Source organism: Arvicanthis niloticus, chromosome 16 (assembly GCF_011762505.2).
Source record: "Arvicanthis niloticus isolate mArvNil1 chromosome 16, mArvNil1.pat.X, whole genome shotgun sequence".
NCBI classification, from domain to species: Eukaryota; Metazoa; Chordata; class Mammalia; order Rodentia; family Muridae; genus Arvicanthis; species Arvicanthis niloticus.
Genome location: NC_047673.1, coordinates 6,233,541 through 6,259,208, shown reverse-complemented (window position 1 = coordinate 6,259,208; position 25,668 = coordinate 6,233,541). Strand labels below are relative to the sequence as shown.

The window sequence follows — 25,668 nt, the reverse complement described above, 5'->3', positions numbered from 1 at the left end:
AACTGGAACCCACATGCTCACAGGAACATGAGTGCATGAATTTCCCTGCAGCTGGATGAATGCTTAGGAAAGAAAAAATCTACAAAGTGTGGCCAACGAGCTGTTATGGGATGGTGCCCCCTCCTCTTTCTAGTTTAAATATATTTTTAAAAACTTCTCCACTGAACATGCATGATTTTTATAAGTTGTAAAGAAGGTAATGGATGGTCTGGCAATCCCAGGCTGGCCCCCTCCTCTCCAATACTGAGATGAAGCCAGGGCACTGCTGAGTACCTGGGGATCCAGGGAAGCCTTTGGTGCCTGGCAGGCCGTGTAATCCGCTGATCCCTCGGATTCCAGGAAAACCTGTGGGAAATTGGCTTACCGTTAGTCATGTCATGTAGGACAGAGAGGGCTGTGGCTGGGAGTGGTCCCAGGACAATTCTAACATGCTTTTACACGCGAGCAGTGCTGCCCTTTACCTGACATGCAAATTGTCATTCATGTGACCCACAGCCCTATGCATAAACACTTTTCAGACATCTTAGGATGTCTGGCAGAAGACAGAGGCATTATCTCTGGGATGCCTGTCATGGCGTATCACTGATTTATAAAAGCTGTGCTTGGGCCAGTGAGTTGGGTGAGGGTGTTTGTTTTCATGCCTGACAACCCGAGTTCAGTCTCTACATGGTAGGAGAGAACTCACCCCTGCAAGCTGACCTTTGACAGTCCTTACATGGACCATGGCTACCCCGCACCCAGTCAGTTTGTTTATGTGTATGTGATACACAGTAAATGTAATTTAAAAAAATAAAGCTTTGCTTGGAGCAGAGAGCCCGGTGTCACTTCCATCCTGTCCGTTTCTAGAGGATAAAGAACACAGGTGACTTCCGGCGTTGGGTGTGGTCTTGAGAGCCCAGGATTTTGTTTCAAAGTCTTGGGACTTGGCACATGGCAGCCAGCAACAGAACATGAGGACACTGCATATGTCCTGATCCGCTAATATCTATGTGGAGTGACTAAAGAAAGACCCAGTCCTCTCTGGAAGCTTCAAGTCACTTTCCTACAGGCATATCCCCTCTCTGCTGAGGAGAGTGTCTGGCCTTTGGCCAGTGGATTCCACAGATGCAAACCAGCCTTTAGAGTATACTGGGGCCATAGTTAGCCCCTGACACACCTGCCCTTGTATACCCCTGGGGCTCTGAGATAGTAGCCTACAGAGAAGCTATTCTTGTAACATGGCAACCTGACCCTGAGTATTGGGGGTTGGGGTGTCACTTGTCTCTCTTCCTGGAAAGAGCATCCCTTACCTGGTCGACCTGGTATGCCCGGCCAGCCGAAATCACCCTTTTCACCAGGTATTCCAATCCGTCCAGGCTCTCCCTGTGGCCCTTGCAGCCCTGTGAGCCCTGGAAAGCCTGTGGAGAAATGTTCAGGTAAGAGTTCTTGCAGGCAGCGCAGGCCTCCGAGGCATCTCTTATGAGGTCTTAACTGGCCATGTACATTCCAAATTTCTAGGGGTTATCACCGCCCATGTGACATCACTATGCATTGCTGGTCTCCACACACAGAGCCAGGCGAATGGGAAGCATGCACAGGCCAGTCTCCTGGAGGTGAGTGATTACCGCGGAGAAGGAAATGGCAAAGGTGACAGGCCACAGGCTCCTGGGCTCAGGAGGCCTTACCCCTGGGCAGGCTGGGGCTACAGTCTTACCTGTCTGTCCTTTAGGTCCAGGAGAGCCCTGCGCTCCAGCCATGCCTGTTATCCCAGGAAATCCAACGTCACCCGCGGCTCCTTTCTCTCCAAAGAATCCCTTGAGACCTTGGGAAGCAGAGATTTGCTGTGTGGCACGAGTGTGCTTTGCACAAGTGATACATGTTGACATGTGTGCTGCCTCCCAGATATGGAGGCTGCTTCTGGCTACCGTCACTCCCAGAGGGTGATGGGCAGAGATTTCCTGAGTTTGTCCTCCAATTAAGTAAACGATTCAGACTCATTCATACACATTGGCTTTGAAGATCTCAGCCATTCACTGCAGTCTCTTACGACTTTAACAAATACTAATATACTCGACAAGCCGGGTCCAGAGACATGCTCTGGATTCTTGGTGACTGAAGATGTAAAACTACTCGTGTACCTGGAGTTCCGGTGACTCCCCGTTCCCCCTTCAGGCCAGGGCTTCCTGGTAAGTCTATAGTGTCTCCGATATCACCTGCAACACGCAGAGAGGATGATGTCAGGCTTTGCTGCTGGGAGGTAATTTGCTTTGGAGTTTCACCTGTGCAGTCTGGCTCACCTGCCCAGCAGCACCCTCAGGCCTGATAACGCCTCATATAACCAGAGCCTTGTTTCCACCACCCCAACAGCACTCACCAAAGTCCCCAGTAGGGCCAGTCTCGCCAAAAAGCCCTGCTATTCCTGGAGTACCCTTCTCGCCCTAAGACAAAATGAAGGAGAAAAGACATTGAGGCTTCATGCACTGAAAACCCAGGACAGGGACAGCGGTGGCTGCTGGGTACTCAGACAGCCACTGACAGGCACAGGAAAGGGAACCTTGTCCTTGTGTTGGCCTATGGCTTTTAGAACAGTCTTTGCTGCTTCCAAATCTGTGGACTGATCCCAGAGTAGAGGCAGGAAGTGGATCTCATAGGAGAAGCCGAGCAGAGGCACCCACTCACCCGGCTTCCTGTGAATCCTGGGAACCCGGTAATTCCAGGAGGGCCAGTCAATCCAGGAAATCCAGGCAAGCCTGGTGTGCCAGGGACTCCAATGTCTCCCTTGGCTCCTTTGATGAAGCCAGGCCTTCCAGGTAGCCCAGGGATTCCAGACACCCCAGGGACCCCAGGCATTCCTTGGATGCCTGTAAAAAAAGCAGAGAGTTAGGCCTGGTGAGGGGCAGGGCCATTCTTCCCGTGCTTGCAGTGGTAGTCTGGGCACATCGTCCAGTGCCCAGAGCTAGAAACCATGACACAGTAGAGGGGCATGGCTCTGGAATCAAGAAGAGCTGCAATTCCAGCTGCATGGACGCTGAGGTATGGGAAGACTTAGAGCACAAAGGAAGAGTGCAGGGCTGCCCTGACATCAGGGCGGGGCAGGGCTATCGCATGGTTGGTGTCTCACCTTTTAAGCCCAGGTAGCCTTTCAGACCCATCGGCCCTTCATCTCCCTTTTCTCCCTTGATGTCCTTCATCCCCGGCAGGATGAGAGGAGGTGGTCCTGGGGGGCCCCGGTCCCCTCGGTTTCCTGAAAGGGGACAGAATTCTGTCATGTCTCAAGACCCCAAGGATGGTGAGGGAATCAAACGTTAAATTGCTCTTGTCCTCAGAGCTCTGGCTGTCCATCTCAGGGATGGACATTCTGGGGAACCACAACCCTGGGCAGCTGCAGGGGCCACAGTGAGGGAGAGGACCACAGAGCACAGGGCACTGCATTCCTAATTTAATTTTAATTAATTTAATTAGTCTTTTGTTCTGTTTTCTTTTGAGATAAGATTCCACATAGTCTAGACTGCCGGAACTCATCATACATAGATCTTTCCAAGTCCTGGGATTACACCACAATGGCTAGCCCTAATTTAAATCGTAAAACATCAACTTCTGCTCCACGGCCTGAAATATCTAAGTTAGCATGAAAACTATTTTGCTACAAGTCTGTTAAAATTGTAACTTTTAAGCTAGTTATAGTGGGATTAGGCCTGTGTCCTGGCTGGTTTTGTGTGTCCACTTGACACAAGCTGGAGTTATCACAGAGAAAGGAGCCTCCCTTGAAGAAATGCCTCCATGAGATTCAGCTGTAAGGCATCTTCTCAATTAGTGATCAAGGAGGGAGGGCCCAGCCCATTGTGGGTGGTGCCATCACTGGACTGGTAGTCCTTGGTTCTATAAGAAAGCAAGCTGAGCAAGCCAGGGGAAGCAAGCCAGTAAGTAACATCCCTCCATGGCCTCTGCATCAGCTCCTGCCTCCAAGTACCTGCCCTGTGTGAGTTCCTGTCTTGACTTCCTTTGGTGATGAACAGCAATGTGGAAGTGTACGCTGAATAAACCCTTTCCTTCCCAGCTTGATTCTTGGTCATGATGTTTGTGCAAGAATAGAAACCCTGACTAAGACAACCTGCTTTTCCAGCTATTGAGGGGCTGAGGTTGGAGGTTTGAACTCAGGTGTTCAAGACCAGGCTTGGATGTTGGGAACATTTTTTTTTTTCTTTCTCTGCATGGGATTGAGCCCTGATCGGCATGCACATGACTGAGCTATAGCCCCAAACCTAACCCATAAGATTATTTAATCCTCATTGTTTTCAGGCAGGGTCTTGCTCTGTAGCCCTGGCCAGTCCTCATTCACTATGTAGGCTGTCCCCCAACTCACACAGACCCTGTCTCTAGGCTTCTCTTTCTTTCTTTCTTTCTTTTTTTCTTTCTTCCTTTTCTTTCTTTCTTTCTTTCTTTCTTTCTTTCTTTCTTTCTTTCTTTCTTTCTCTTCTTTCTTTCTTCCTTCCTTCCTTCCTTCCTTTCTTTCTTTCTTTCTTTCTTTCTTTCTTTCTTTTTCTCTTTTCCATTCATTCTTTTTAAGCATCTAGGTTGATGTGAGATTTATGGACCACACACCTCACTGTTTGTCGTTCGTTTATTTGTTTGTTTCTCTGAGACAAGGCCTCACCACGGAGCTTTGGCTGTCTTGGAACTCACTATGTGTACCAGGCTAGCCTTGACCTCTCGAAGACAAAGACCCAACTGCTTCTGCCTCTCAAGAGCTGGGATTCACACCATTACACTGGGCTACAGGTCAGCATTTTAAAGAGAGGAGTTTGATGGTTCTCAGTGTACTTAGCTGTGGTGCAACCACCACCAAATCTAACTTTAGAACACTTTCACCAGAGGCTAAGCCTGGAATCATTTCCAGCTATCCCCCGGTCCCCCAACCCCAACCCTTGGGAACTGCTTATCGACTTTTATCCAGAGGCTTGCTTACCCTGGACAGTTCACACACATGGAGCTGTGGGAGCCTGCTCGCTCTGCATGTCCTATGTCTACACTACACTTTGTGTGTCTGTGGGTGGGATGATGTTTGGGTTGCTTCCATTTCTGGATACTCTAAATGAGGCTGCTGTGAACACTTGTGTTAAAAAAAAAATCTGCCCAGAGATTAGTTCTTAACTATCTTTTCCAAGGAGAATTTCTGGGTAACTCTATGTTTACCTGTCCTTCCCCTTGAAGTGCTGTCCCCTCCTTTGCCAAAGGCATCTCCCCACCACACTCCACCACATTCTTTTTCCATGTGTCTGTCTGTCTGTCTGTCTGACTGTCTGTGGTTTGTTTGTTTTGAGGTAAGGTCTCACTATGTAACTCTGTCTGTCCTTAAACTTACTATGTTGACCAGGCTGGCCTCGAACTCATGGAGATCCATCTGCTTCTGCTTCCTGACCACCGCTGGGATTAACGCTGTGTACCACCATGCCTCTGTTTAGAAGCACACTCCTCCCCGCTCTCCCCTCTGCAGCTCGCGCTTGCTATGCTACAATTATGATGGAATGGCTTTTGTGGCAATCTTAGTTCTTAACACTGCCATTCATTTTGCTTTGGAGCTTCCATTGGACAGGGTTGTAGGATCCACTGTCTGTGTGTGTGTTGGGAGGGAGGTGGGAGGAGACTTGTAGCTGGGAGCATCTGATTGGCTGTTTGCAGTTTCCAGCTTTGGAAGGCTGAGGCCCGGGATCCCTCCCAGCAGCAGTGCTGCCTTGAAGGTGAGCCATTGTTCCCTGAGGAGAATCCTTTTGTTATGTATTTGATGCTTCTGGGGTGGACCCATAGCCTCACGCTCATTGGGACGCACCCAGTGGCTCTCCATTCCTGAACTTCGGTGACAGACACCTTTCATTTTTTTAGAGATTTTATTTTGACACATGGTCTCACTAAGTTCTTCAGGCTGGCCTGGAGCTCACTCTATATCCCATGCAGGCCTTGAACTTTTGAGTCTCTTGTCTGAACCTTCTTAGTAGACAGGGTGACAGCTGTCACCATCACTTCTGGTTCATTTGCTTATTAGTTAGCATGTATTGTCCAAGGTCACCGAACTCATCAGGATGCACGCATGACACACTCTGATCATGGCTGCTAACCTTCCCTTTCTCCTCCTGTTGGTCCCCTTCTCTTCCTGTCCTTGTATTTAAGTGGCGTATGTGCACATACATGTACACACACACACACACACACACACACACACACACACCTCTATGCATATATATGTATATGAATATATTCATTCTCCATATGAGAGAAAATGATATTTGGATATTTTCCCTGCTAAGTCTGGCTTTTTAACGAACACAGAGACCCCCTAGATCTTAAGCAAGGACGTACCTTTAACACCTGGTTCCCCAGGCAGGCCCTTCAAACCAGGAGCTCCAAAAAATCCAGCTTCTCCTTTGATTCCTGGGAAGCCTGGTCTTCCCTTAAGTCCCAACATGCCCTGGAAGCCATCCATTCCAGGTGACCCTCGATCACCTTTGGAGGAAGAGGAGAAGAAGGTTAGTGAGCAAGCGTGTGGAACATGTCACTCTTCCTGTATCCTGGACACTGTGTCATGTCATTCACATGAGAGCCTGCGAAGACCCTTACCCCAATCAGGGGTTTCTCGGAATCCCTTTCTAACACACAGAGGGCATAGGCCCAGCTGTCTGCAGAGCCCACAGAAGTCAGTTGGAAGTCAGTGTGAAGCCTTTGAATGGGCGCCAGGTCTGTGCACAGCATGGGGAGATGCCAAGGGATGTGCAGGGGTTCCTAAGGTTTTTCCAGCAACTTAAACTCATATGAAGGGTCACTTGCAATTGTTTGAGCCTGTGTGAAGAATTCAACTCCAGGGGCCAGGCGTTCAATAAAAACACCATTCCCTGGGATCTAAACCTGTTTTCAACAGGTTCTGTCTAGAACTTTATCTGCATTGATAATCCTGAGGGGAAACCACCTTTCTAGGTAAGATAAGCTAGCATCCTAGGGTCCTGTGGCTTCAGGCCTGCAGGTATGCGAGGTCAGCTTCCAGACAGCTGTGGGGGCCCCTGGGAGAGCTGCTCAAGCCAGACTCAGCCCCAGCAAGGGAAGTCCTTGCCTGGCTTCACAGTTACCTTTCTGCCCAGGGATACCAGGCATCCCTGCCATTCCTTTAAATCCAGGGCTTCCGGGATGACCACGCTCGCCTGACACACCGGAGTCACCTCTGTCCCCAGACAGACCTTTCATGCCCACAGGGCCAGGGACACCAGGGTCACCAGGCTCGCCCCTGTCTCCAGGCAAACCTGTCAGAGAGAGAAGCAAAATTAAACAGCATAGCGACAAACCTTACCATGCCTTAGAGAGGAAAACAGAAAACTGTCCCGACAGAAATGATAAGCTTAAATTTCAGCCTGTGAGCCCTGCAGGGATAGGTTTCCTAAGGTCCCTGTGACAAAAGGCTGACTGTGAGGGACAGTCCAGTGTGGCTCTCCCTGGAGAATGGCTCCTTGTTTCCTAAACAGGGATCCATGGTGATGGGATGGAGCATAGCAGGAAACTGCCGGCTTTGGCAGGGTTAGCAGAGAGGCTGACAGGTACAGGGGCCCAGGGTTAGCGGAGAGGCCTGCAGGTACATAGAGGCCGATGATTCGGGGCCCTGCTCTTTACTGATTCTCTGCTCAGTCCTGAGTATGGCAGACAACACTGTCTGTCCTTCCATGCCTCCTGTCACCTGGGTTTCCCTGTAGCAAGGCGTTGGAGGGGATCCCTCCCTTACTACGTTTGTCTATGTCAAATCTCCAGTGGCCCCAGCTTGTCTCTTATTACTTTCTACTCTCTGCCAATCTCCTCACCCACACCACTGCCCCTCTCACATGAGCTCTTAGTTCAGCCCTTGGCCAATGTGCCTCTGTTCTGGTCGCCCCCTTTCTTATGTGTCCTCTTCCCCACTTTAGTCCCGCCTGCCTCATCTCTGTACCAGGACTGTCCTATCTGCCTGACTCCTTGGCCTCTGAAGTATGCAGCTCCCAGCTCCAGCCTCTGCCTGCCTTACCCTGGCCAAACATGAGCTTGTTCAGAACGAGACCCTCTACCTAATAACGTGTGGCTCAGTTAGAGCAGGGCCTTTGTAATTTTTTCTTCTCCTGGATCTTTAGAGACCATGTGTGGGACTAGGGGTTGGTGAGCCCTTGGGGATATGTTAGCAGATGGCATCTCTGCCCTTGCCACTTTGTGAGCATCAGCATGGCACACAGGAGAGCTGGCTCCTCTGGGGTCCAGGCAGCAGTTTTGACACAGACAAGGCCACCTATAGGGACCCCTGAGACCAGGACACCAGGAAAGGCCTAGTTTTCAGGTGGTGGTGGTGGGGGGGATGGGGATGGGGAGGGGTCTGTGTGCACAGTTGATTGCTTAAGAGACAGTGAAGGCATCTGTAAAGTTACTTCCTGACTGTGGGAAACCAGGGAATACAGACAGATTAGAGACTTTTTAAAGTTTAGGAGTGACTATTCCATCAAGGACCTTCTTATTTGTCAGTGTTATGGCACAGGTAAAACCTTTATTCATGGAAAAAGTTCATAATGAGCAACCAAAAAAAATCAGGAAGCCGGATGCAGTGGCTTACCAGTGTCTGTCAGTTTCCTAAGTACAGCTACTCCCCAGCTCTTCCCCCAACTCCTGCCCTGGATGTCATCTGTCTATTCATCCAGGACATACATGACAGGTGACCAGGCTGAGATAACCCCTCCGGCTGCCTAAATTCTTTTTGATGATATATAGGCTCTGTTTTTGGAACCCCTTACAGTTATTGGGGTTCTTTGGAACATAGTTTGAGGAATCTCCTGGGAAGACCCTGTTAGTCTGGTTATTAGCACCAATGAGGTCCCATGCATTCCTGGGGTGCTGGAGTCTTACCTCCAAGGCCAGGGGAGCCTGGCAGCCCCAAAGGCCCCTCTCGGCCAGGAGCTCCTGGGAATCCATGTTGTCCTGGGGGCCCAGACAGTCCTGGCTGTCCCGAAGGTCCTGGGAAGCCTGGCTGACCTTTAAGCCCTGGCATCCCTGGCATCCCTTGGCTTCCTGCAAGAGTCAGAGACAGAACTGTGAGTCGATCACAGACAACAGCAGCTTGGTCAAACTCAGTCTATAAAAATGTCAAAAGAAGTCAGTTAGGACTTCAGGAAGTCTGGCCTTTACAAGGGGGAGCCACAGAACCCTGTGCGGCATTAGGAGGAGTACTTCCTTCCTCTTTGCTGCTGCGCAAATATTCCAGGAAAGCGAAATTCCTGGTGCTGTGCTGTAAGTCCTCCCTCTTTCAATTTGGCAATATTAGCATTCAGCCACATTTAAAAATATTCTTGAGGACTGGACAATCATCTCAGTGGTTAAGCAGGGCTCCAAGTTCACGTCCCAGCACCAGTGTAACTCCAGCTCCGGGGCTCTGGTGCCCTCTTGTGGCCTCCTTGTGTATCTGCACCCATACCCTCTGCAGACACATCCACAAATATCAACCAACCAGACCCTCAGAGCTCCCAGGGACTGAACTTGGGACCCATGGCTCCAGCCGCATATGTAGCAGAGGATGGCCTGATCTGGCATCAGTGGGAGGGGAGGCTCTTAGTCCTGTGGAGGCTTAATGCTCCAGCATAGGGTAATGCTAGAGCAGTGAGGTGGGAGTGGGTGAGTGGGTGGGTGGGTGGGTGGAGGAGCACCCTTGTAGAAGCAGGGGGAGGGGGAATGGGACAGGGAGTTTGCAGAGGGGAAACCGGGAAGGGGGATAACATTTGAAATGTAAATAAATAAAATAACCAAAAAAAAAAAAAAAAGCCAAAAGAAAGAAAAAGAAAAAGAAAAACTGGTCTCATTGGAAAAAAATATAAAATAAATCTTAAAAGTATTTTTTTTTTTTGCAAACACTTAGATGGCTGTGTGGATGAAGTGTCCAATCATATGAACATTTGGGGGCGTGTTTGTCCACCCAGAATCCCTGCTTCCATGGAGGCAAAACCAGGGACCTTGCAGACGGGGCCAGGGGAAGCGTGGGCTGTGGTTGTATGCTTTTGACTGTCGATAGCATGTATTGCTCCTAGTCTTTGCCTTTCATTCTTTAAACATTTTGCTCTTTTTCCCACAAATGTTAGTTCTTATGAGAAGCATACTGACAGCCTACATGGTTGAATTTTCCTTCACATGAACCTAAGTTTACTGTTCAAACTTCAATTTTGGTTGGGTGTGGTGGTGTACAACTTTAATCTCAGGCAGTTCTCTGTGAGTTCGAAGCCAGCCTGGTCTGCAAAGAGAGTCCAGGACAGTCAGGGTTCAGCTATATAGAGAAACCCTGTCTGGAAAAACAAAACAAAAAACTTAAATTTTGTTGATACTATGTAGACAATTAACATGTCTCTGGAATGGGACATAGTTTGGTATGCTGTGATATGCATGCACATGTGAGTTCATGTGTGTGTGCATGTGTGCACATGACATTTCTTCTCTTGCATGCTGGGACTGAGTGAACACCAAGCAAGATCACATTCTCTCATGTGTACAGTGTGGGCTTCTTACCAACCCCCCCCCCCCCCGAGACTCACCCTGGGGACTGCACCTCTGTGCAGCTGGGGTGCAGTCTTCCATCTGTCAAGTGACTCACCTCTGAATCCAGGTGCTCCTATTTCTCCTGGGAGCCCTTTTAGCCCAGGCTGTCCTGGTAATCCAGCATCTCCCCGGGTCCCAGGTTGGGCCCCTAGTACTTCTCCTGGAATCCCTCTGTCCCCAGGGGGTCCAGCTGGCCCTGGAAGTCCAATGGGGCCTTGGGGTCCATCTGGGCCAGGGAGGCCTGTGGCACCTTTGGATCCTCGGGGTCCCATGAACCCTAAAGTAAGACAAAGATGGTACCCATAGTCACAGGTCTACAAGATCATGTTCTGAGACAGTGTTGATGAGAGGCAGGAAAGAGCCTGGGTGTGGTATGAACTAACTCTAAGAGGGTTATCTCTGCAGCCTGGGAGCCCGCCCACTGCCCTCTCAGAACCTGGACCTCTCAATGTCCCTAAACCTCTAAGAATCCCTTCACCGTTAGCTTTCACACCCCTTGCTGTATCAAACATGGATGAGTGATGCAAACAGACCCTGAACCCTACAGATGGTGGTCAGCGGTGGAGTGAGCAGGAAAGCCGTGGACAGGCAAAGACAGGGACATCACAGGGATATTCTGTGTGGCACCATGAGTGACCATCAGACCACGAACCTAATATTCTTTTTATAGATAGAGTCTCACTGTGTAGCCCTGGTGAGCTTAGAGCCTGATACATCAACCAGGCTAGCCTCTACTCACAAGGATCTGCCTGCCTCTGCCTCCTGAGTGCTGGGATTAGAGGTGTGCACCACCACCCCAGGCACTGTGTGCTTACCCTTAACTATCTACTCATTTGGACCCTAGGGGGAACTGGAGAGAGAACTCAGTGATTTAGAGCACAGGCAACTCTTGCAGATGACCTAGGTTTGATTCCCAGTATCCACAGAGTGGCTCACAACCATCCTTAACTCCAGGTTCAGGGCATCCAATGTCTTCTAGTCACTTTGGGTACCAGGCAGGCATGTGGCTCATGTACCTACATGCAGGCAATTACTCTTAGTGAAGTGCACCTTGGTATCCCATGAAACAATGAGGTCACTAGGGCACTGAATTAATCAATATGTTAATCCCTTTATGGGTTAATAGCACAATGGTATTATTGGGAGGCGGTAAAGGAAGGATATGAGGCCTAGTTGGGGAAGAAGGGACATGTTCCTGGTGGCTATATCTTTCCCTGGATCTACTTGTATTACCCCTTTCTCTGCCTCCTGGCCACCATGATGTGCAGCTCTGTCCTGCTCACCCCACTGTGATGAATGGAGCCTATGAACTGTGAACCAAAATAAATAAATCCTTCCCATTCTGGATTTTTTTCCTCAGGTGTGTGTATATCATGCAAACCTAACTACAGGCCAGTAACCAATATCAGTAACCAGTGGTGTCAGGGTTGTCTGTGCATTCAGAACACTCTCAGGAGAGGACTATGCTGGAATATTCCCTATACTATCCACTGAGAGAAATCTTCCCATGCCATGTCTCCTGTTCCCATAAGATCTCTGCCACAACCCAGTACAACATCAATAATGAAAACCAAGGAGAGCACAGACAACAGTTATCAACAAGTGTCACTGTAATATCTTTTAAATCCTGGAGTAGGGCGGACCTGATGACACACTTGAGCCATTCCGTGAGCATAAGTGCACAAGCCGTGCCGACTCACCTGGGGGTCCTGGAAAGCCCTCTCGACCTGGATCTCCTGGGAAGCCCTTGAACCCTTGTTCTCCAGAAGCTCCTGGGAATCCTGGAATTCCTCTGATGCCTTTGGCACCTAGACGCCCAAGCAAACCACAAGCATGTCAGGTCCTCTGAGAACCAACGACAGGACATGATTCAGCTTCACGGTGAACCGGCGAGGTCTGTCCTTGAACTTGGAAGTGATGGAGCTGGGGGAGGCTGGCCTAGGACAGCTCTCACTGTACGTCTCTAGTCAGAGCAGGGCCCATTGCTTACTGTTTAAATTCTTTGTGTTGTTGTTGTTTGCTTTTCAAGATAGGGTTTCTCTGTGTAACCCTGGCTATCCTGGAACTCACTTTATATACCAGGCTGGCTTTGAACTCATGTCCAAGAACTCATGAAGATCTGCCTGTCTCTGCCTCCCAAGAGTGGTGAGACTAAAGGTATGTGCCACCTCTGCCTCCAGCACTGTGTGGATTCTTTACAGTGTGCACAAGAGCTGGATTCCCTGGGAAGTTGTAGCAGGATACTTATTCTGCTACATTGTATTCGAAGTGGAGCTCAGTGATTAGGCAGTAGAAGAGGAGGTGGAGCTGGGAGAGAAAGAGAGGAAGGGGATGAGAAGGAGGCTAGCAGCCATGGAGAACCACAGATGGGTCGAAAGCTGTCCTGGGTAGCAGCTTCTATCAAGAGGTTGGATATTTGGTAACAACTCTAATTGTGTGGGCATCTTGTTGATTGAGCATTTCTAAATATAAAAATCCTTTAGACAATCATTAAGCTGTAAGATCTCATTTCTACCATACTGTGAGGACGGCAGATATTGTCTGGGGCTCAGCTGAGCTTTGTGGATGCAGCGTGGGGGATTGGCAGAGCCATCCCCCGTGCTGGCATCTCGTGGGTCTAGTTGTGGCACGCTTGGCCTCTGGCTGCTTCTAGCTGTGGTGTGCATGGCTTCTGGCCACTTCTAGTGAGGAACGTGGAGGCCAAAGCTAAGCAGAGCCACATAGCTGGCATATAACCCCTAATATAACCCCTAGCAGGAAGTGACCACAGCTGTGTCTGTTTCGGGATGGCAGAACCCCCCCATGAGGTCCAGAGGTGAGCAGGTACTCAGGACCAGCAGAAGGAAACCCAAGGTGGGAAGTGGAAATCTCAAGCCATGAAGGTTGCATATTACCTGTGGGGCCTGGGGGTCCTGGCTGGCCAGGTGTTCCTGTGGGGCCTGTGACGCAACCTGGAGACAGAGGAGAGGTGGGTGAGCTGAAATGACATTGTTGTTGAGGCTCATTGCCTGGGTACCACTGTGGTCAGAAGCAGCCAGGCAGACCGACTAACATTTAATGTCCAGATTAACTTAACAACATAATGACTCCTGGCTCTGACCAAAATAAAAGTTGCAATTTCATCATGTAAAGAAGTTAGAATGTTAACACAGAGTGCCAATGAAGTCAGTCTGATAAAAATTGGTACTGTGATAGCAAACAATATTTCCTCATGGAAGACAATAGCCCAGCCAAATCACTGTGGCCTCCCACAAGTCCAAGGACGCAGGTTTCTTCCATTGGAAAAACATCTGTCTGCAGATGGACACACTTGGTCATCTCTAAAGAGATTCTTTGGTTTCTTTGTGAATTTGAATTATTTGGAATTAGCCACAGTGATAAATTGCTTTGAGCAGGTGCAGATATAAACCTGGTGTTGTGGTTTGACCAAGGCAGGTTCCCATAGGCTCTTGCACTGGAGTGGTACTGCTTGGGAGGGATTGGGAGGTGTGGCCTTGTTGGAGGAAGTGTGTCAGTAGAGGGTGGGTTATGAGGGTTTAGAAGCTCAAGCCAGGCTCAGTCAACATCTCTCTTTTTCTGCTGTCTGCAATTTTGAACTCAGAACTCTCAAGCTATTTTTCCAGCACCACGCCTGCCTGTGTGCTGCCATGCTTCCCGCCACGATGAGACTGAACTGAACCTCTGAAACTGTGAGCAATTCCCAATCAAATGCTTCCTTTAAATAAGAGTTGTCTTGGTCATGGCGTCTCTTCACAGTGAGAGAACAGTGACTGAAACATCATGGCTGCCGATGCTCCTGGAGCCTAGGATGATGGTGTTCAGCCGGCCTCTCTGTTGAGTATCCTTTAGTAAAGACAGATGTCCTGCAAGCATGGCTAGTCTAGGAGTCTTGCCTATCTACAGGAGAACACAGGCCAGGCTCCCATGGGTCACTCGGCACCAAGTCCCACGTTTTACCATCTAGAGTAATTCAGTCTCGAGCTACTTGCTCTCCCCTGTCATACCTGGCTGAACCACCACTTGCTGGCCGCCTCCAATAGGTCTTTTCACATCTGTGTCACAATCTGGAGAGACACAAACAAAGGAGGTGCAAAATCAGAACCAATGGAAGCCATTGACTTACCCATGATTGGGGACATGTTTGAGTGTGCATGTGTGTGTATGTATATGTGCTGCTGTCCAGGCTGGGTCAGGGTGACCTTGTTTTCCCATAGAAGTTCTACATTCCAGCTGCCTAGCAGAGAGGATGGTGGGCCTAGGGAGTATCTGTTGCTGTGTCATGAACAAATGTGAAACATGATGTTCCTGCCTGGTTCCCTGGGCATACATGCATGGATCTAAAGAAGTAGGGGACACAGACACGTGGACTGCCCCAGGACTCAGGAGGACAAAGGAATGACTCCATCATACCTGTCTGTCCTGGGGTTCCTGGGGGACCTGGAGGACCAGGGAAACCCGGAGGTCCAGGCAGCCCAGCGTCTCCAGGGAAACCACGCTCGCCTTTCGGGCCTGGTAAGCCTTGTCCTGGAGGACCCACTTCTCCTGGAAAGCCCTTGATCCCGGGTATGCCAGGGAGACCTGCATCTCCTGGCAGACCTTTGATGCCATCGCCCTGCAAGAGAATCCTGGTTACCTTCAAATGCATACAGACATCCGAGCCAGCTGTGTCTTCCTGACTTCCCTTCCCCCTTTCTCTGGAATTCTGTGGTGTACGTTAAGAACAGGTCAGCTGGGAGGAAAATGTTTGTGCAAGTGATTGAGTCGAAGTTAGAACCTATAGTGCCGCCTTTCAGCACAGCGGAGGGCAAAGCCTGGGAGACACACATTTATACTCCAGACCATGGGCGCAGGAATTGCAGTTCATCTGTTAGGATTAGCATGATGTGACACGCCTGCTGTTCATGAGGGACGTCGTATCAGTAGAGGAAGAGAATTAGTTAAATGAAGATTTATATGCTCTTAGAACAAAGGGGCATCTACAGGGTTAGAATGGGGACAGGCTAGGTGTCCTGTCCAGTGGCATGCCCTGTGGTGATGATGCCAGCCATGTGGGGACACTTGGCTGGGCAATGGAGGGATAACAGTAGGAGTGGTGAGCTCTAGGCAGTGGGCAGGGGCCAGGCTCACAGGGTAGCACCCAGCATGCCCCCAGTGTCAGTGCTATGCATGGCTAATGAGACGCTGGGTATCCTAGCATGCCTACAGAATCACGGGTGAGAGGAGGACTTCTGATGACAGGTAGGCAGGAGTTGAGAAGTCAGCCTGCCCAGACATCGCTTTCTTCTTTGTATTCAAAGGTAAGAGAGTACTATGGGAAGTCACTGGGTCAAGCTCTCTTTCTGTTTGTAGGACCCTCAAAGCATGCGTGCATCCATATTTAGCCTCTCTCGTGTATGTGGGGGTCAACAAAGCAGGACCCCTCGTTTCATAGGGCCACCAGAGATTGTAGAGTGGACAGCCCAGACTTTGGCTGTGGATTGCATGTGAGTGAGTCAAAATGGGTGAGCCATTTTGTCCTTACCTTATGACATTATGTTCTAGCTTGCTAGAGCACGCAAGGTTTGTGAACACGAAGGGACATTAACTCTCCAAGATCTGCCTGGGAACAGAGAAGACCCTCTCCTGACAACACGTGGATCTTATTTCACAGAGGCCATAATGGACATTTCTCCACTGTTTGAAGCATTCACCTAACGCTTCACTGTTCAGTTACTAGTGTTTACAAACATGACATCCGCTGACTAAAACAGAATGGACCTGTCCTGAGCACTGGGTGAGAGCCAAGGTCAAGTCTACAACCCCTCAGATGTCCAAAGAACAGGAAGGAATTGAGGAATGGGGCAGGGTTGGATGCAGCTCGGCAACAGCTTACCGGAGGACCAGGCAGGCCAGGGAATCCATCCAGCCCATCTCGTCCTGGGACGCCGTCATCACCTTTCATCCCGTGTACTCCAGGGATACCTGGCTGTCCTCGTTCACCTAGGAAAGATTTGCACGTGAATCTACCCAGTCAGGGACACACAGATGGTTAATTGAGCCAAGATGCACTCAGTCATGGAGAACTAACCTTTGGTAGTGATTGTTCTGGAGTCTCCCTTTACTCCTTTGGGTCCAGGGGCTCCAGCGACACCCGGGGCTCCCTGTGGACAGAAACACATGGATGTCTCTCCCCCCTACAGACTGTTAAAGGATCTTAAGTCATGCGGTTTGTGGGCAATGGGCTGCTGGAAAGATCTCTCCACGAGGCCAGAAGAGGGTCTGCCCTTGGGCTTCAGGAAGGTGGTTACGATCATTAGAATCCAAACAGGAAATGAGCCTGGACAACGGGGAGGAATGATCATTTGTGAAGACGGAGAGATGGATGCTTAAGAGCACTTGGTGCTTTTGCTGAGGACTTGGGTTCAGTGAATTCCTAGCAACCACTTCTGTAACTATAGTGCCAGGGGATCTGATGCCCTCTTCTGGCCTCTATAGGTACTGCAGGCATGTGGTGCAAGCTCTCTCTCTCTCTCTCTCTCTCTCTCTCTCTCTCTCTCTCTCTCTCTCTCTCTCTGCACATGGACACACAGATAAAACACACATAACTAATAAAAATAAACCTGTAAAAGAAGATACAGCCACTTCCTATCTGGATGTGACCAATCGAGAACAATGGCTTCTTTTGCAAAGTGAGATTGACAATGTGGAGGGCAGACATGCCTCAGAGAGCAACTTCCTTCAGGGCTCTGAGATCACTACAGCTCCATGGGATAGAAATGGTTTGGGATTGGACTTTTGTGTGCTAGACATCACTTGTGGTGTATCTTGATTAACTATTTGCAAGAGTTGGGGACTCCTGGTGTTGATTTAATTGAATGGAATGTTACATGTGCTTCTGGACTGCCTTGGGCTAGAGAATCTCAGGGGAACTTGATTTACTGAGTTAGTTCTTGCCAGGGGATGGAAACACTTTTGGGTTTAGAACAGCTGCTCACATACAGATGGTGCTCAGAGAGTTTATGGACCAACCCTTGTACTTCAGCCACCCTTCCAGGCTATACAGCGCGAATACTACAAGTAACCAGCCAACCAGCCAATTCACCATCCATGCACCCATGCATCCATCCATGCACCCATGCATCCATCCATGCATCCATCCATGCATCCACACATCCATCCATGCATCCATGCATCATCCATCCATCCATGCATCCATCTATGCATCTATGCATCCATCCATGCATCCATGCATCCATCCATCCACACATCCAGGTAACCAGCCACGATCACAGAATGCCATTCTAGGCATTCCTACCCATCATTTGGCCAATCAGCAATCCAACCAGCGTTCTGGTCACAATTACACAGTTCCACAGACCCACACTCCCCCCACCCCCCACCATCCTAGGGGATCCTTTTACACAGGGCTGCTGTACACACAGACATATAATTAAGTTCAGGACAACAAATACAACCAGAGGGTACTGGAGAAAAGCCCTCGTGGTGGGTACACAGGAACACAGCAGGCATACTTGGGCTACTTATAGGTTTCTGAGGTACCAAATGGAGTCCATTTGGCTTCTAGGAATGAGTCAGCTGAGCAGCTGACTTGATTGTCCAGGATGGAGCATATGGCTTCCAGTTCAGGATCTTTTCTGAACACGTTAACACTGCTCAGACTTAGAGGGGCCGCTGTCTTTAAGACAGTTATTTTCCTTTTGGTGTGTGTGTGTGTCTATGTGCGTTTGACAGGGTCTTGCTCATGTAGCCTAGGCTGGCCTCGGACTTGTGACCACACTAGCATGGTCGTCTGCACTGAGAGAAACACAGCGTTACTGTGTGGGGCAGTGGGCTGTGAGAAGCAGCCGGGTGCTTGGTCGAGATGCATTTCGAACCCTGGAACCTTACTGGACGGCAGGAGTTCAGCTCTGCTCCCAGGCCCTGGTTCTTTCTATTATTCTTTGGCCCTGAGGGTTGTGGGGAATTCCTGTATGATGGGCAATTTCCCAGCGTGTGCAGAAGGTTTTAAATTGAGAGCTAGTGAAGGCGGGGCCGTTATCAGTTTTTATCTGCTGAGGAATGCCCATGATGGCAAAGGTAGAGAGCACATGGTAGATCAGCCTTTATGAGTTTTCCCCTGTCTGGGCTGTAGGGTGAGAGTGGGCAGCCTTGTCTAGTCCCTGATCTTAGTGGGATTGCTTCCAGTTTCTCTCCATTTAGTTTGATGTTGGCTACTGGCTTGCTGTATATTGCTTTTACTATGTTTAGGTATGGGCCTTGAATTCCTGGTCTTTCCAAGACTTTTAACATGAAGGGTTGTTGAATTTTGTCAAATGCTTTCTCAGCATCTAGTGAGATGATCATGTGTTTTTTTTTTCTTTGAGTTTATTTATGTGGTGGATTACATTGATGGATTTCCGAATATTGAATCATCCCTGCATTCCTGGGATAAAGCCTACTTGATCATGATGGATGATTGTTTTGATGTGTTCTTGGATTTGGTTTGCAAGAATTTTATTGAGTATTTTTGCATCAATATTCATAAGAGAGATTGGTCTGTAGTTCTCTTTCTTTGTTGGGTCTTTGTGAGGCTTAGGTATGAGCATAATTGTAGCTTCATAGAACGAATTGGGTATTGTTCCTTCTGTTTCTATTCTGTGGAATAGTTTGAAGAGAATTGGTATTATGTCTTCCTGGAAGGTCTGATGGAATTCTGCACTAAAACCATCTGGCCCCGGACTTTTTTGGTGGGAAGATTTTTAATGACTGCTTCTATTTCTTTAGGGGTTATGTGACTGTTTAGATGGTTTATCTGCTCCTTGTTTAACTTTGGTACCTGGTATTTATCTAGAAAATTGTCCATTCATCCAGATTTTCCAATTTTGTTGAGTATAGGTCTTTGTAGTAGGATCTGACGATTTTTAAAATTTCCTCTGTTTCTGTAGGCACATGTTTTTATTATCCTTTGGAGCTGAGCAAGGCAAATGTGGGGGAAGCGAGCATGAAGCCCCTTTAGATTTGTGTGCGTGCGTGAATGGAATTGGTCTGCTTGCTCAGTGGAGGCTATGAATGTCCCTGTTGAGGCAGTTTGGTCAGCGAGTGCATTTCCCTCAGATATAGGACCTGGCAGGGGACTGTGGGATTGGATGTGCTGGATATAGATGGGGGAGGCTCTCTCCTGTAAGAGGGCAGAGACCTGTTCCTCGTTGTCAGGGACCTCTCTGCCAAATGTTGGAACCTGCACTGCCAAAAGCTTGGGGGCCAAAATTTTTAGAGCCTGTACTGCCCCAAGCTGCTTCGGTCCACAGGTCAGGGTTCAGCAAGAGAGAGAGTGAGGGCGGACTCGAAGAATGGAGACCAGACAGAGTGTGATTCAGTCCCATTTATTCTCAAGTTTCTCTTCTTCTCTCTAAGTTTCTTGTTCCTAGTCCAAGTCCCAAGTCTCGAGTTCCTAGTCCCTAGTTCCTAGTCCCTAGTGCCTCCAAATTCCAAGTTTCCAGTCCCTTCTTCTGTCTACCTCTCGCCTTTTATAAGTCTGACTTCTCAAGTCACACCTTTAAGTTACACACACCCAAGGGGAAATCCTGGGTATATAAAACAAGATGTCATCAGAGTGTGCTCAGCTGTTGTAGGCTGTTGAAAACAAGTCTCTTGTCAGGGTATATGGCTCAAGATGGCTGCAAGGATGATAGCTGCCTTCTGTCGGCTCCCCACACCTCGTGACTGATGGACATAGACCTCTCTGTGGGAGGGGCTGTGGAGGGCTGAAGCCAAATGAAAAGAACCAGGGCTTGGGAGCAGAGCCAAACTCCTGCCGTCCAATAAGGGTCCGGGTTCCAAGCTCATGCTCGACCAAGCACCCGGCTGCTTCTCACAGTCCACTGCCCCATATTATTCTTCTTGTTTGGCTTAAGTTCTCTTTTTGTAGGGTTGGGATGCTGAAACTGTCTTTGGCCAGGTGCCTCGAGAACTTTCTCTATTGTCGCAAAAATAAATGGTAGGGACATTCAGCTGCGGTACCACACGCCTGTCATCCCAGAATAAGGGAGGCAGAAATGGGAGCATTGCCAGGGATTGGAGGCTAGCCTGGGAAACATGGTGAGGCTGTGTATATGTGCATGTGTGTATGTATCTACACAGTAGTGTGGCCAGTGCTCCACCCGTGAAGGGTGGCATGCACTTTTTTCTTATGTATAATGCCATTCCACACACAATGCATATACTTGGGAGGGCACAGGGCTGCAGTTCCTACTGCAGTCTGGAGTGGAACCTCTGGGTATAACCTGTGATAATTTCATATCTAACTTTCAGAGAATGAAGGACTGCCTTCCAGAGTGGCTTGCATTATTCAGAGCAACAGGTGAAAGTTTTCAAAAGCACATCTTTGAAAAAAAAAAAAAAAAAAAAAAAAGCCCGTACCCTGGTGTGTGAATAAAGTTTGGCAGCCTCAGGCACCTGCCAGCTGCAAGGTAACTCTGGCCAGCAGGGGGCGCTCTTCTCTTACCTTGAATCCTGGGAACCCAGGGATACCGTGCAGGCCTGGATCTCCTTGGTCACCTTTCTTTCCTAGCTCCCCATTGACACCAGGAAAACCTTTGGGTCCCGGTAGTCCCGGAAGACCCCCGATGACCTGGCCACACTGGCAGTCTCCGGCTTCTCCTGTAGTGATTAGGACAGGGATGCACATGTTAAGCTGGGTTTGGAATAGCAGGGCAAAGGACAGGTGAAGGGGGCTGGTGGGAGAAGAGAAGGCAGCCTAGACATTGAGTTCTGGGATTGCAGGCGTGCCCTGCCACGCCTGGCTTCAGAATGCCTTTTATTCTGCATATATGTGGTGAAGTCATGGGTAGACCTCATCCAGACATAAGGTGTTTCACATGACCTGTACACAGCCCGAAGTTAACTTTATCCAAGAATTTTGATGCGGCCACCTTGGCTGTGGTCCAGCAAGTGACACCAGCTGTGGGATTTCCCACCTGCTGTGCCGTATTGACATATTGGTGCTCATAAAGTTTCAGATTTTGGAGCATTTCAGATTTCAGATCAGAATGCTTGCCCTTTACCTTCAAAGAAACGAATGAAGGGTTTGGGCAGGGTCAGCATTCAAGGAAAGGGTGACATGGGGACTAGGTTGGGGTCACCATCCTGACCTTCCCACCCCACAGTCCTCACCTTTCCATCCTTTTTGCCCTTGAGCTCCTGGGAAACCTGAAGGTCCGGGGTAACCCACTCTCCCTTCTGATCCTTTCAGGCCAAACAGGAAGCCTAAGGAGAAACACACAGATAAAAGCATTTGTGTGTGTGTGTGTGTGTGTGTGTGTGTGTGTGTGTGTGAGAGAGAGAGAGAGAGAGAGAGAGAGAGAGAGAGAGAGAGAGCAAGCATCAGGTCCAGCGCAGCCTCTCAGCCAAGTCTACCCCAGCACCCTGCATCCCCAGGCCCACACCAGCACCTCCAAAGACAGACTCTTGGACAGCCGCATGGCCATAGCCTTAGGGTGGAACAGAGACCAGAGCCTGCAGATTTAGCCTTTTCACCAATGTATGGAGACCCATGTCTTTCCTTTTGAGAAATGTTCAGTTCAAAAATGAATTTGACTTTTCTGCCACGTTGCTGGAATTTCAAGATGGCCATGCATTTCTGTTCTCCCTCAGAGAACTTCCCCCAAGGTGGAAGGCACAAGAATTAGGATAAACTCAGCTCTCTGCTCTGTCCACCTCTGTTCAGACCTTCCCACTTCTCCTTTTACCTGCACACATGAACACATATGTAAACCTGCAAACACGGGGTCCTGGTAACTAACGGGAATTCTCCTAATTGGTACTAGGCATGGTTGACCTCACTGAATGATCTTGACCCCCGCCCCCAAAGTTCCTCTTCTAGGTCTACTTTTTTTCACTAAAGGTCAGAGTTATTAGTCACTACCGTGCCCCAATAATTGCACATATGTATATCAGGTGACCAGGTGAGACTTCACATAGGCCTCACAATTCTGAGGTCTTGGGAAAGACTGCCACCTGGTGGCAGACCCAAGGTTGCTTATCCAGGTGAGATTGGCTGGGAGTGGTAGCTGAGCACCTCTGGACTCCTCTGAGTCTCACTGCCTTACTCTGTAGCCCAGGTTGGCCCTGAACTTGGGACCCTCCCGTCTCAGCCTCTCAAGTGTCAGGATTACATGTGTTAGCCACCAAGCCTCATCACTGTTAAATCTAATAGTGGTCATAGCTCCAACGAACACCCCTAAGCAAGATAGACGCCGTGGCTACACAGGAAGTAGAAAGGGTAAAGAAGCAGTGACTTCAAAGGCCTTTGCTCTTGGGAGAAGGCATGGGATGGTTAGAGAGCTCCCAGGGAAGCAGAGGTTTGTAGAAGAGGCCAGCGAGCATTGTTCTGTGTAATCTGATCTGGCTGCACATCTAACGTAGTCTCTCACTCACTCATTCATCCACCACGAGCCAGCGCCTGAGCTATGCCAGGCAGCAAGCCAGGAGCTGTGTTGGCACTGGGAAGCCGGCCTGCCTTGAGCTGACAGCTGAGATGCAGGGACACAGCTAACATGTTCAGCAAACAAATGCGAGGGTTCAGATTCTAGCTAGCATGGTGAGATGGCATCTGGGAGCAGCTGATTTAGAATGGGTGGTGTCCAGGGAGGGCTTTCTGAGGAAGTGGCATGGACTGTGGCTGACAGAGGGAGCTGGTCAGGCAGGGAGCGGAAGGGCTATCCACAAAGGAAACAGAGAGGCCACAAGGCTCCTACAGTATAGAGCCATGACCTGGGGAGTATAAAGGGTACATGGAGGAGTGTTGGCATGGAGGAGGGGAGAAGACCCTCTCGGGCTTTTATTCCTAAGGGCAAAGGGAGTCCTGAAAGGGTTTAAGGAGAGAAGCTGTACCACACACGGTGGATCCAGTGAGGTGCCCAGAGACTCCTGGGTCGTGGCTCAAGTACAGAAGCTATAGAGGAATGGTGGTACCAGGAAATGTGTGGGCCAAGGAGGAGAGTGGGAGGGTGAAGCTCTGCAACTCTGCTCTGGGCATTCTGAGGTTAGGTATTCCTGAGACCCAGTGCTGGCTGTTTCTATCGAGTTTTACAGCTGTAGCCCGGAGCACAGAGGAGGAGTGGTGATGTTCTCATGGAGCTGCGTTCCCACTGGAGAGTTTATCTAGAGTTTATGTAGGCATAGTGGGGATAGAAGGGACCAGGGAAAATGTCAGGAGCTCCATCAGCTATGAGAGAGAGAGAGACAGAGAGAGAGAGAGAGAGAGAGAGAGAGAGAGAGAGAGAGAGAGAGAGAGACAGGAAGAGAGAGTGGGGGAGAAAGAGGGAGAGAGAGGGAGAGACACAGAGAGAGGGAGAGGGAGGGAGAGAAAGAAAGGGAGGGAGGGAGGGAGAGAGGGAGGGAGAGAGAGAGAGAGAGAGAGAGAGAGAGAGAGAGAAAGTAAGAGAGAAGAGAGAGTGGGGGAGAAAGAGGGAGAGAGAGGGAGAGACAGAGAGAGAGGGAGAGGGAGGGAGAGAAAGAAAGGGAGGGAGGGAGGGAGAGAGGGAGAGAGAGAAAGAGAGGGAGAGAGAGAGAGAGAGAGAGAGAGAGAGAGAGAGAGAGAAAGAGAAAGAGAGAGAAAAGAGAGAGCATTGAGAAGTCCTACAGTGTCCAGAGAGTAAGCACAGTGGACAGGCACTATGGAGCCGAGGAAAGCCTTTCCACACAGGACTGCCTGTGTGCCTGTGGGACCCCTCCAGAAGATGCTTAGGTCTGGGTTGGGCGCTAGCTTAACTGTCCAGTCCTCTTGACAGATGGAGAGAAACGCAGATTGTAAATAGAGGGATTCATCACTTGGACTTTAGGAACATTTAAAACAAGAGGACAGTCCCTGAGGACAAAATTTGCCACTTAAAACCTGTCACCAAGGACAAAGAGAGATGTCTTTCTTGGGAGATAGTAAGGCCTTCATGAAGGCACAATTGAGCCATGTAGATGTGCCCTCTGTCTCTCCCCTGGATTGTCTTCCTCTATTTAATTCATTCATAATTTTAAACAAGTTCTTTGGGATGTGGGAGATATCAGCATGACTTTCACGGAGAAGCCAATAGCTGATTCAGTCAGCTGAATTAGAAATGGAGCCAGCATAGCCTTTCACCCCGAAAGACAGCTGGCATCACGGTTTGCTCTGATTCCGTGGCTGACTAAGCATTCTGGTTTTCAGCAACCTCAGAACACAAAATCGGACCAAATGCAGTTTCCGAGAGAAGACTCCACAAGTTTCAGTTCTAAGAAAGGCTCACAGTGTAGGACTCCTAGTTTCCAGTATTAGTTTCACGGTGGATTCTAAATTATGAGGCACACTTAGAAAGATGAGTGGTTGGCTACTTTCACTTAAGGGTTTGCTGTAAGAGCAGATGATTTAGTAACAATGTATCTCACAGAGGAAACAACGCAGGAAGGGCTTGAATTGGATGTCCCTAAAGTTTTTAGTTGATAAACTTCTTAAAGGAGTCCTTCTTCTGTACACACCCCCTTATCAGCTGCTAATCTACAACGGTTTGGTCTAGACCTGCTTGCCTCTGTTAGTTTATTTATGTGATTGAAGCAGTAAACCACTTAGTGAGCAAAATTCAGCCATGAAGATATCGGATGCCTGTGACAGGATGGAGTGACAGAGACAATGTCCTCATTCATTGCCTGTGTTTATGTGAGAAAAACCCTACAGACCTCACACAGGAAGAACGGGCTCATAGACACTCATATGGTACATATGTTATCAATAAATATTTTCCTGTCAATATTAACAAATATAGCCCAGATCTTAAAAACTATTTTTAGCATAATAGAAAACATTAAAGATAGCTTTGCTCAAATGCATCATCCAAGAAAATATCAACACTTAAAACTTTTCAAACGAATGTGCTATCTTCCCCATGAAAGAAAACTGGGCAAGTAGTCTCATATTAAGTTAAAATGTTACTGTGGACTATAAATAGAAGCAAAGTGACTGGCTTCCTATGTGTGTGTTTTAGAGAAGCATTTCTTACTATGGAAGAAATGCTGCCAACAATTTTCCTTCTGGAGATGGTGCAGAGAAGGATTTTCCCAAAGCAGTTAAAACAACCTCTGAACTTGAAGTTTAACCAAACCCCAACACTG

The 25,668-nt window shown here is 48.9% G+C and overlaps 1 protein-coding gene across 1 annotated transcript in view; it reads right to left on the bottom strand.

Moving 5' to 3' along the window:
- The window catches only part of Col4a2 (collagen type IV alpha 2 chain), a 139,874-nt gene that overhangs the window by 8,917 nt on the left and 105,289 nt on the right, over positions 1 to 25,668 (bottom strand). Inside the window, exons 21-39 of the mRNA XM_034520012.2 lie at positions 21,703 to 21,795; positions 21,035 to 21,189; positions 16,619 to 16,691; positions 16,424 to 16,530; positions 14,962 to 15,163; positions 14,556 to 14,615; positions 13,446 to 13,502; positions 12,252 to 12,359; positions 10,607 to 10,828; positions 8,878 to 9,039; positions 7,095 to 7,265; positions 6,334 to 6,477; positions 3,101 to 3,223; positions 2,659 to 2,840; positions 2,354 to 2,417; positions 2,118 to 2,192; positions 1,694 to 1,801; positions 1,290 to 1,397; positions 274 to 345 (exon numbers count right to left, since the gene is read on the bottom strand). Coding sequence (XP_034375903.1) covers positions 274 to 345; positions 1,290 to 1,397; positions 1,694 to 1,801; positions 2,118 to 2,192; positions 2,354 to 2,417; positions 2,659 to 2,840; positions 3,101 to 3,223; positions 6,334 to 6,477; positions 7,095 to 7,265; positions 8,878 to 9,039; positions 10,607 to 10,828; positions 12,252 to 12,359; positions 13,446 to 13,502; positions 14,556 to 14,615; positions 14,962 to 15,163; positions 16,424 to 16,530; positions 16,619 to 16,691; positions 21,035 to 21,189; positions 21,703 to 21,795 — 2,286 coding nt within the window. The remainder of the gene's footprint in view (positions 1 to 273; positions 346 to 1,289; positions 1,398 to 1,693; positions 1,802 to 2,117; positions 2,193 to 2,353; positions 2,418 to 2,658; positions 2,841 to 3,100; positions 3,224 to 6,333; positions 6,478 to 7,094; positions 7,266 to 8,877; positions 9,040 to 10,606; positions 10,829 to 12,251; positions 12,360 to 13,445; positions 13,503 to 14,555; positions 14,616 to 14,961; positions 15,164 to 16,423; positions 16,531 to 16,618; positions 16,692 to 21,034; positions 21,190 to 21,702; positions 21,796 to 25,668) is intronic.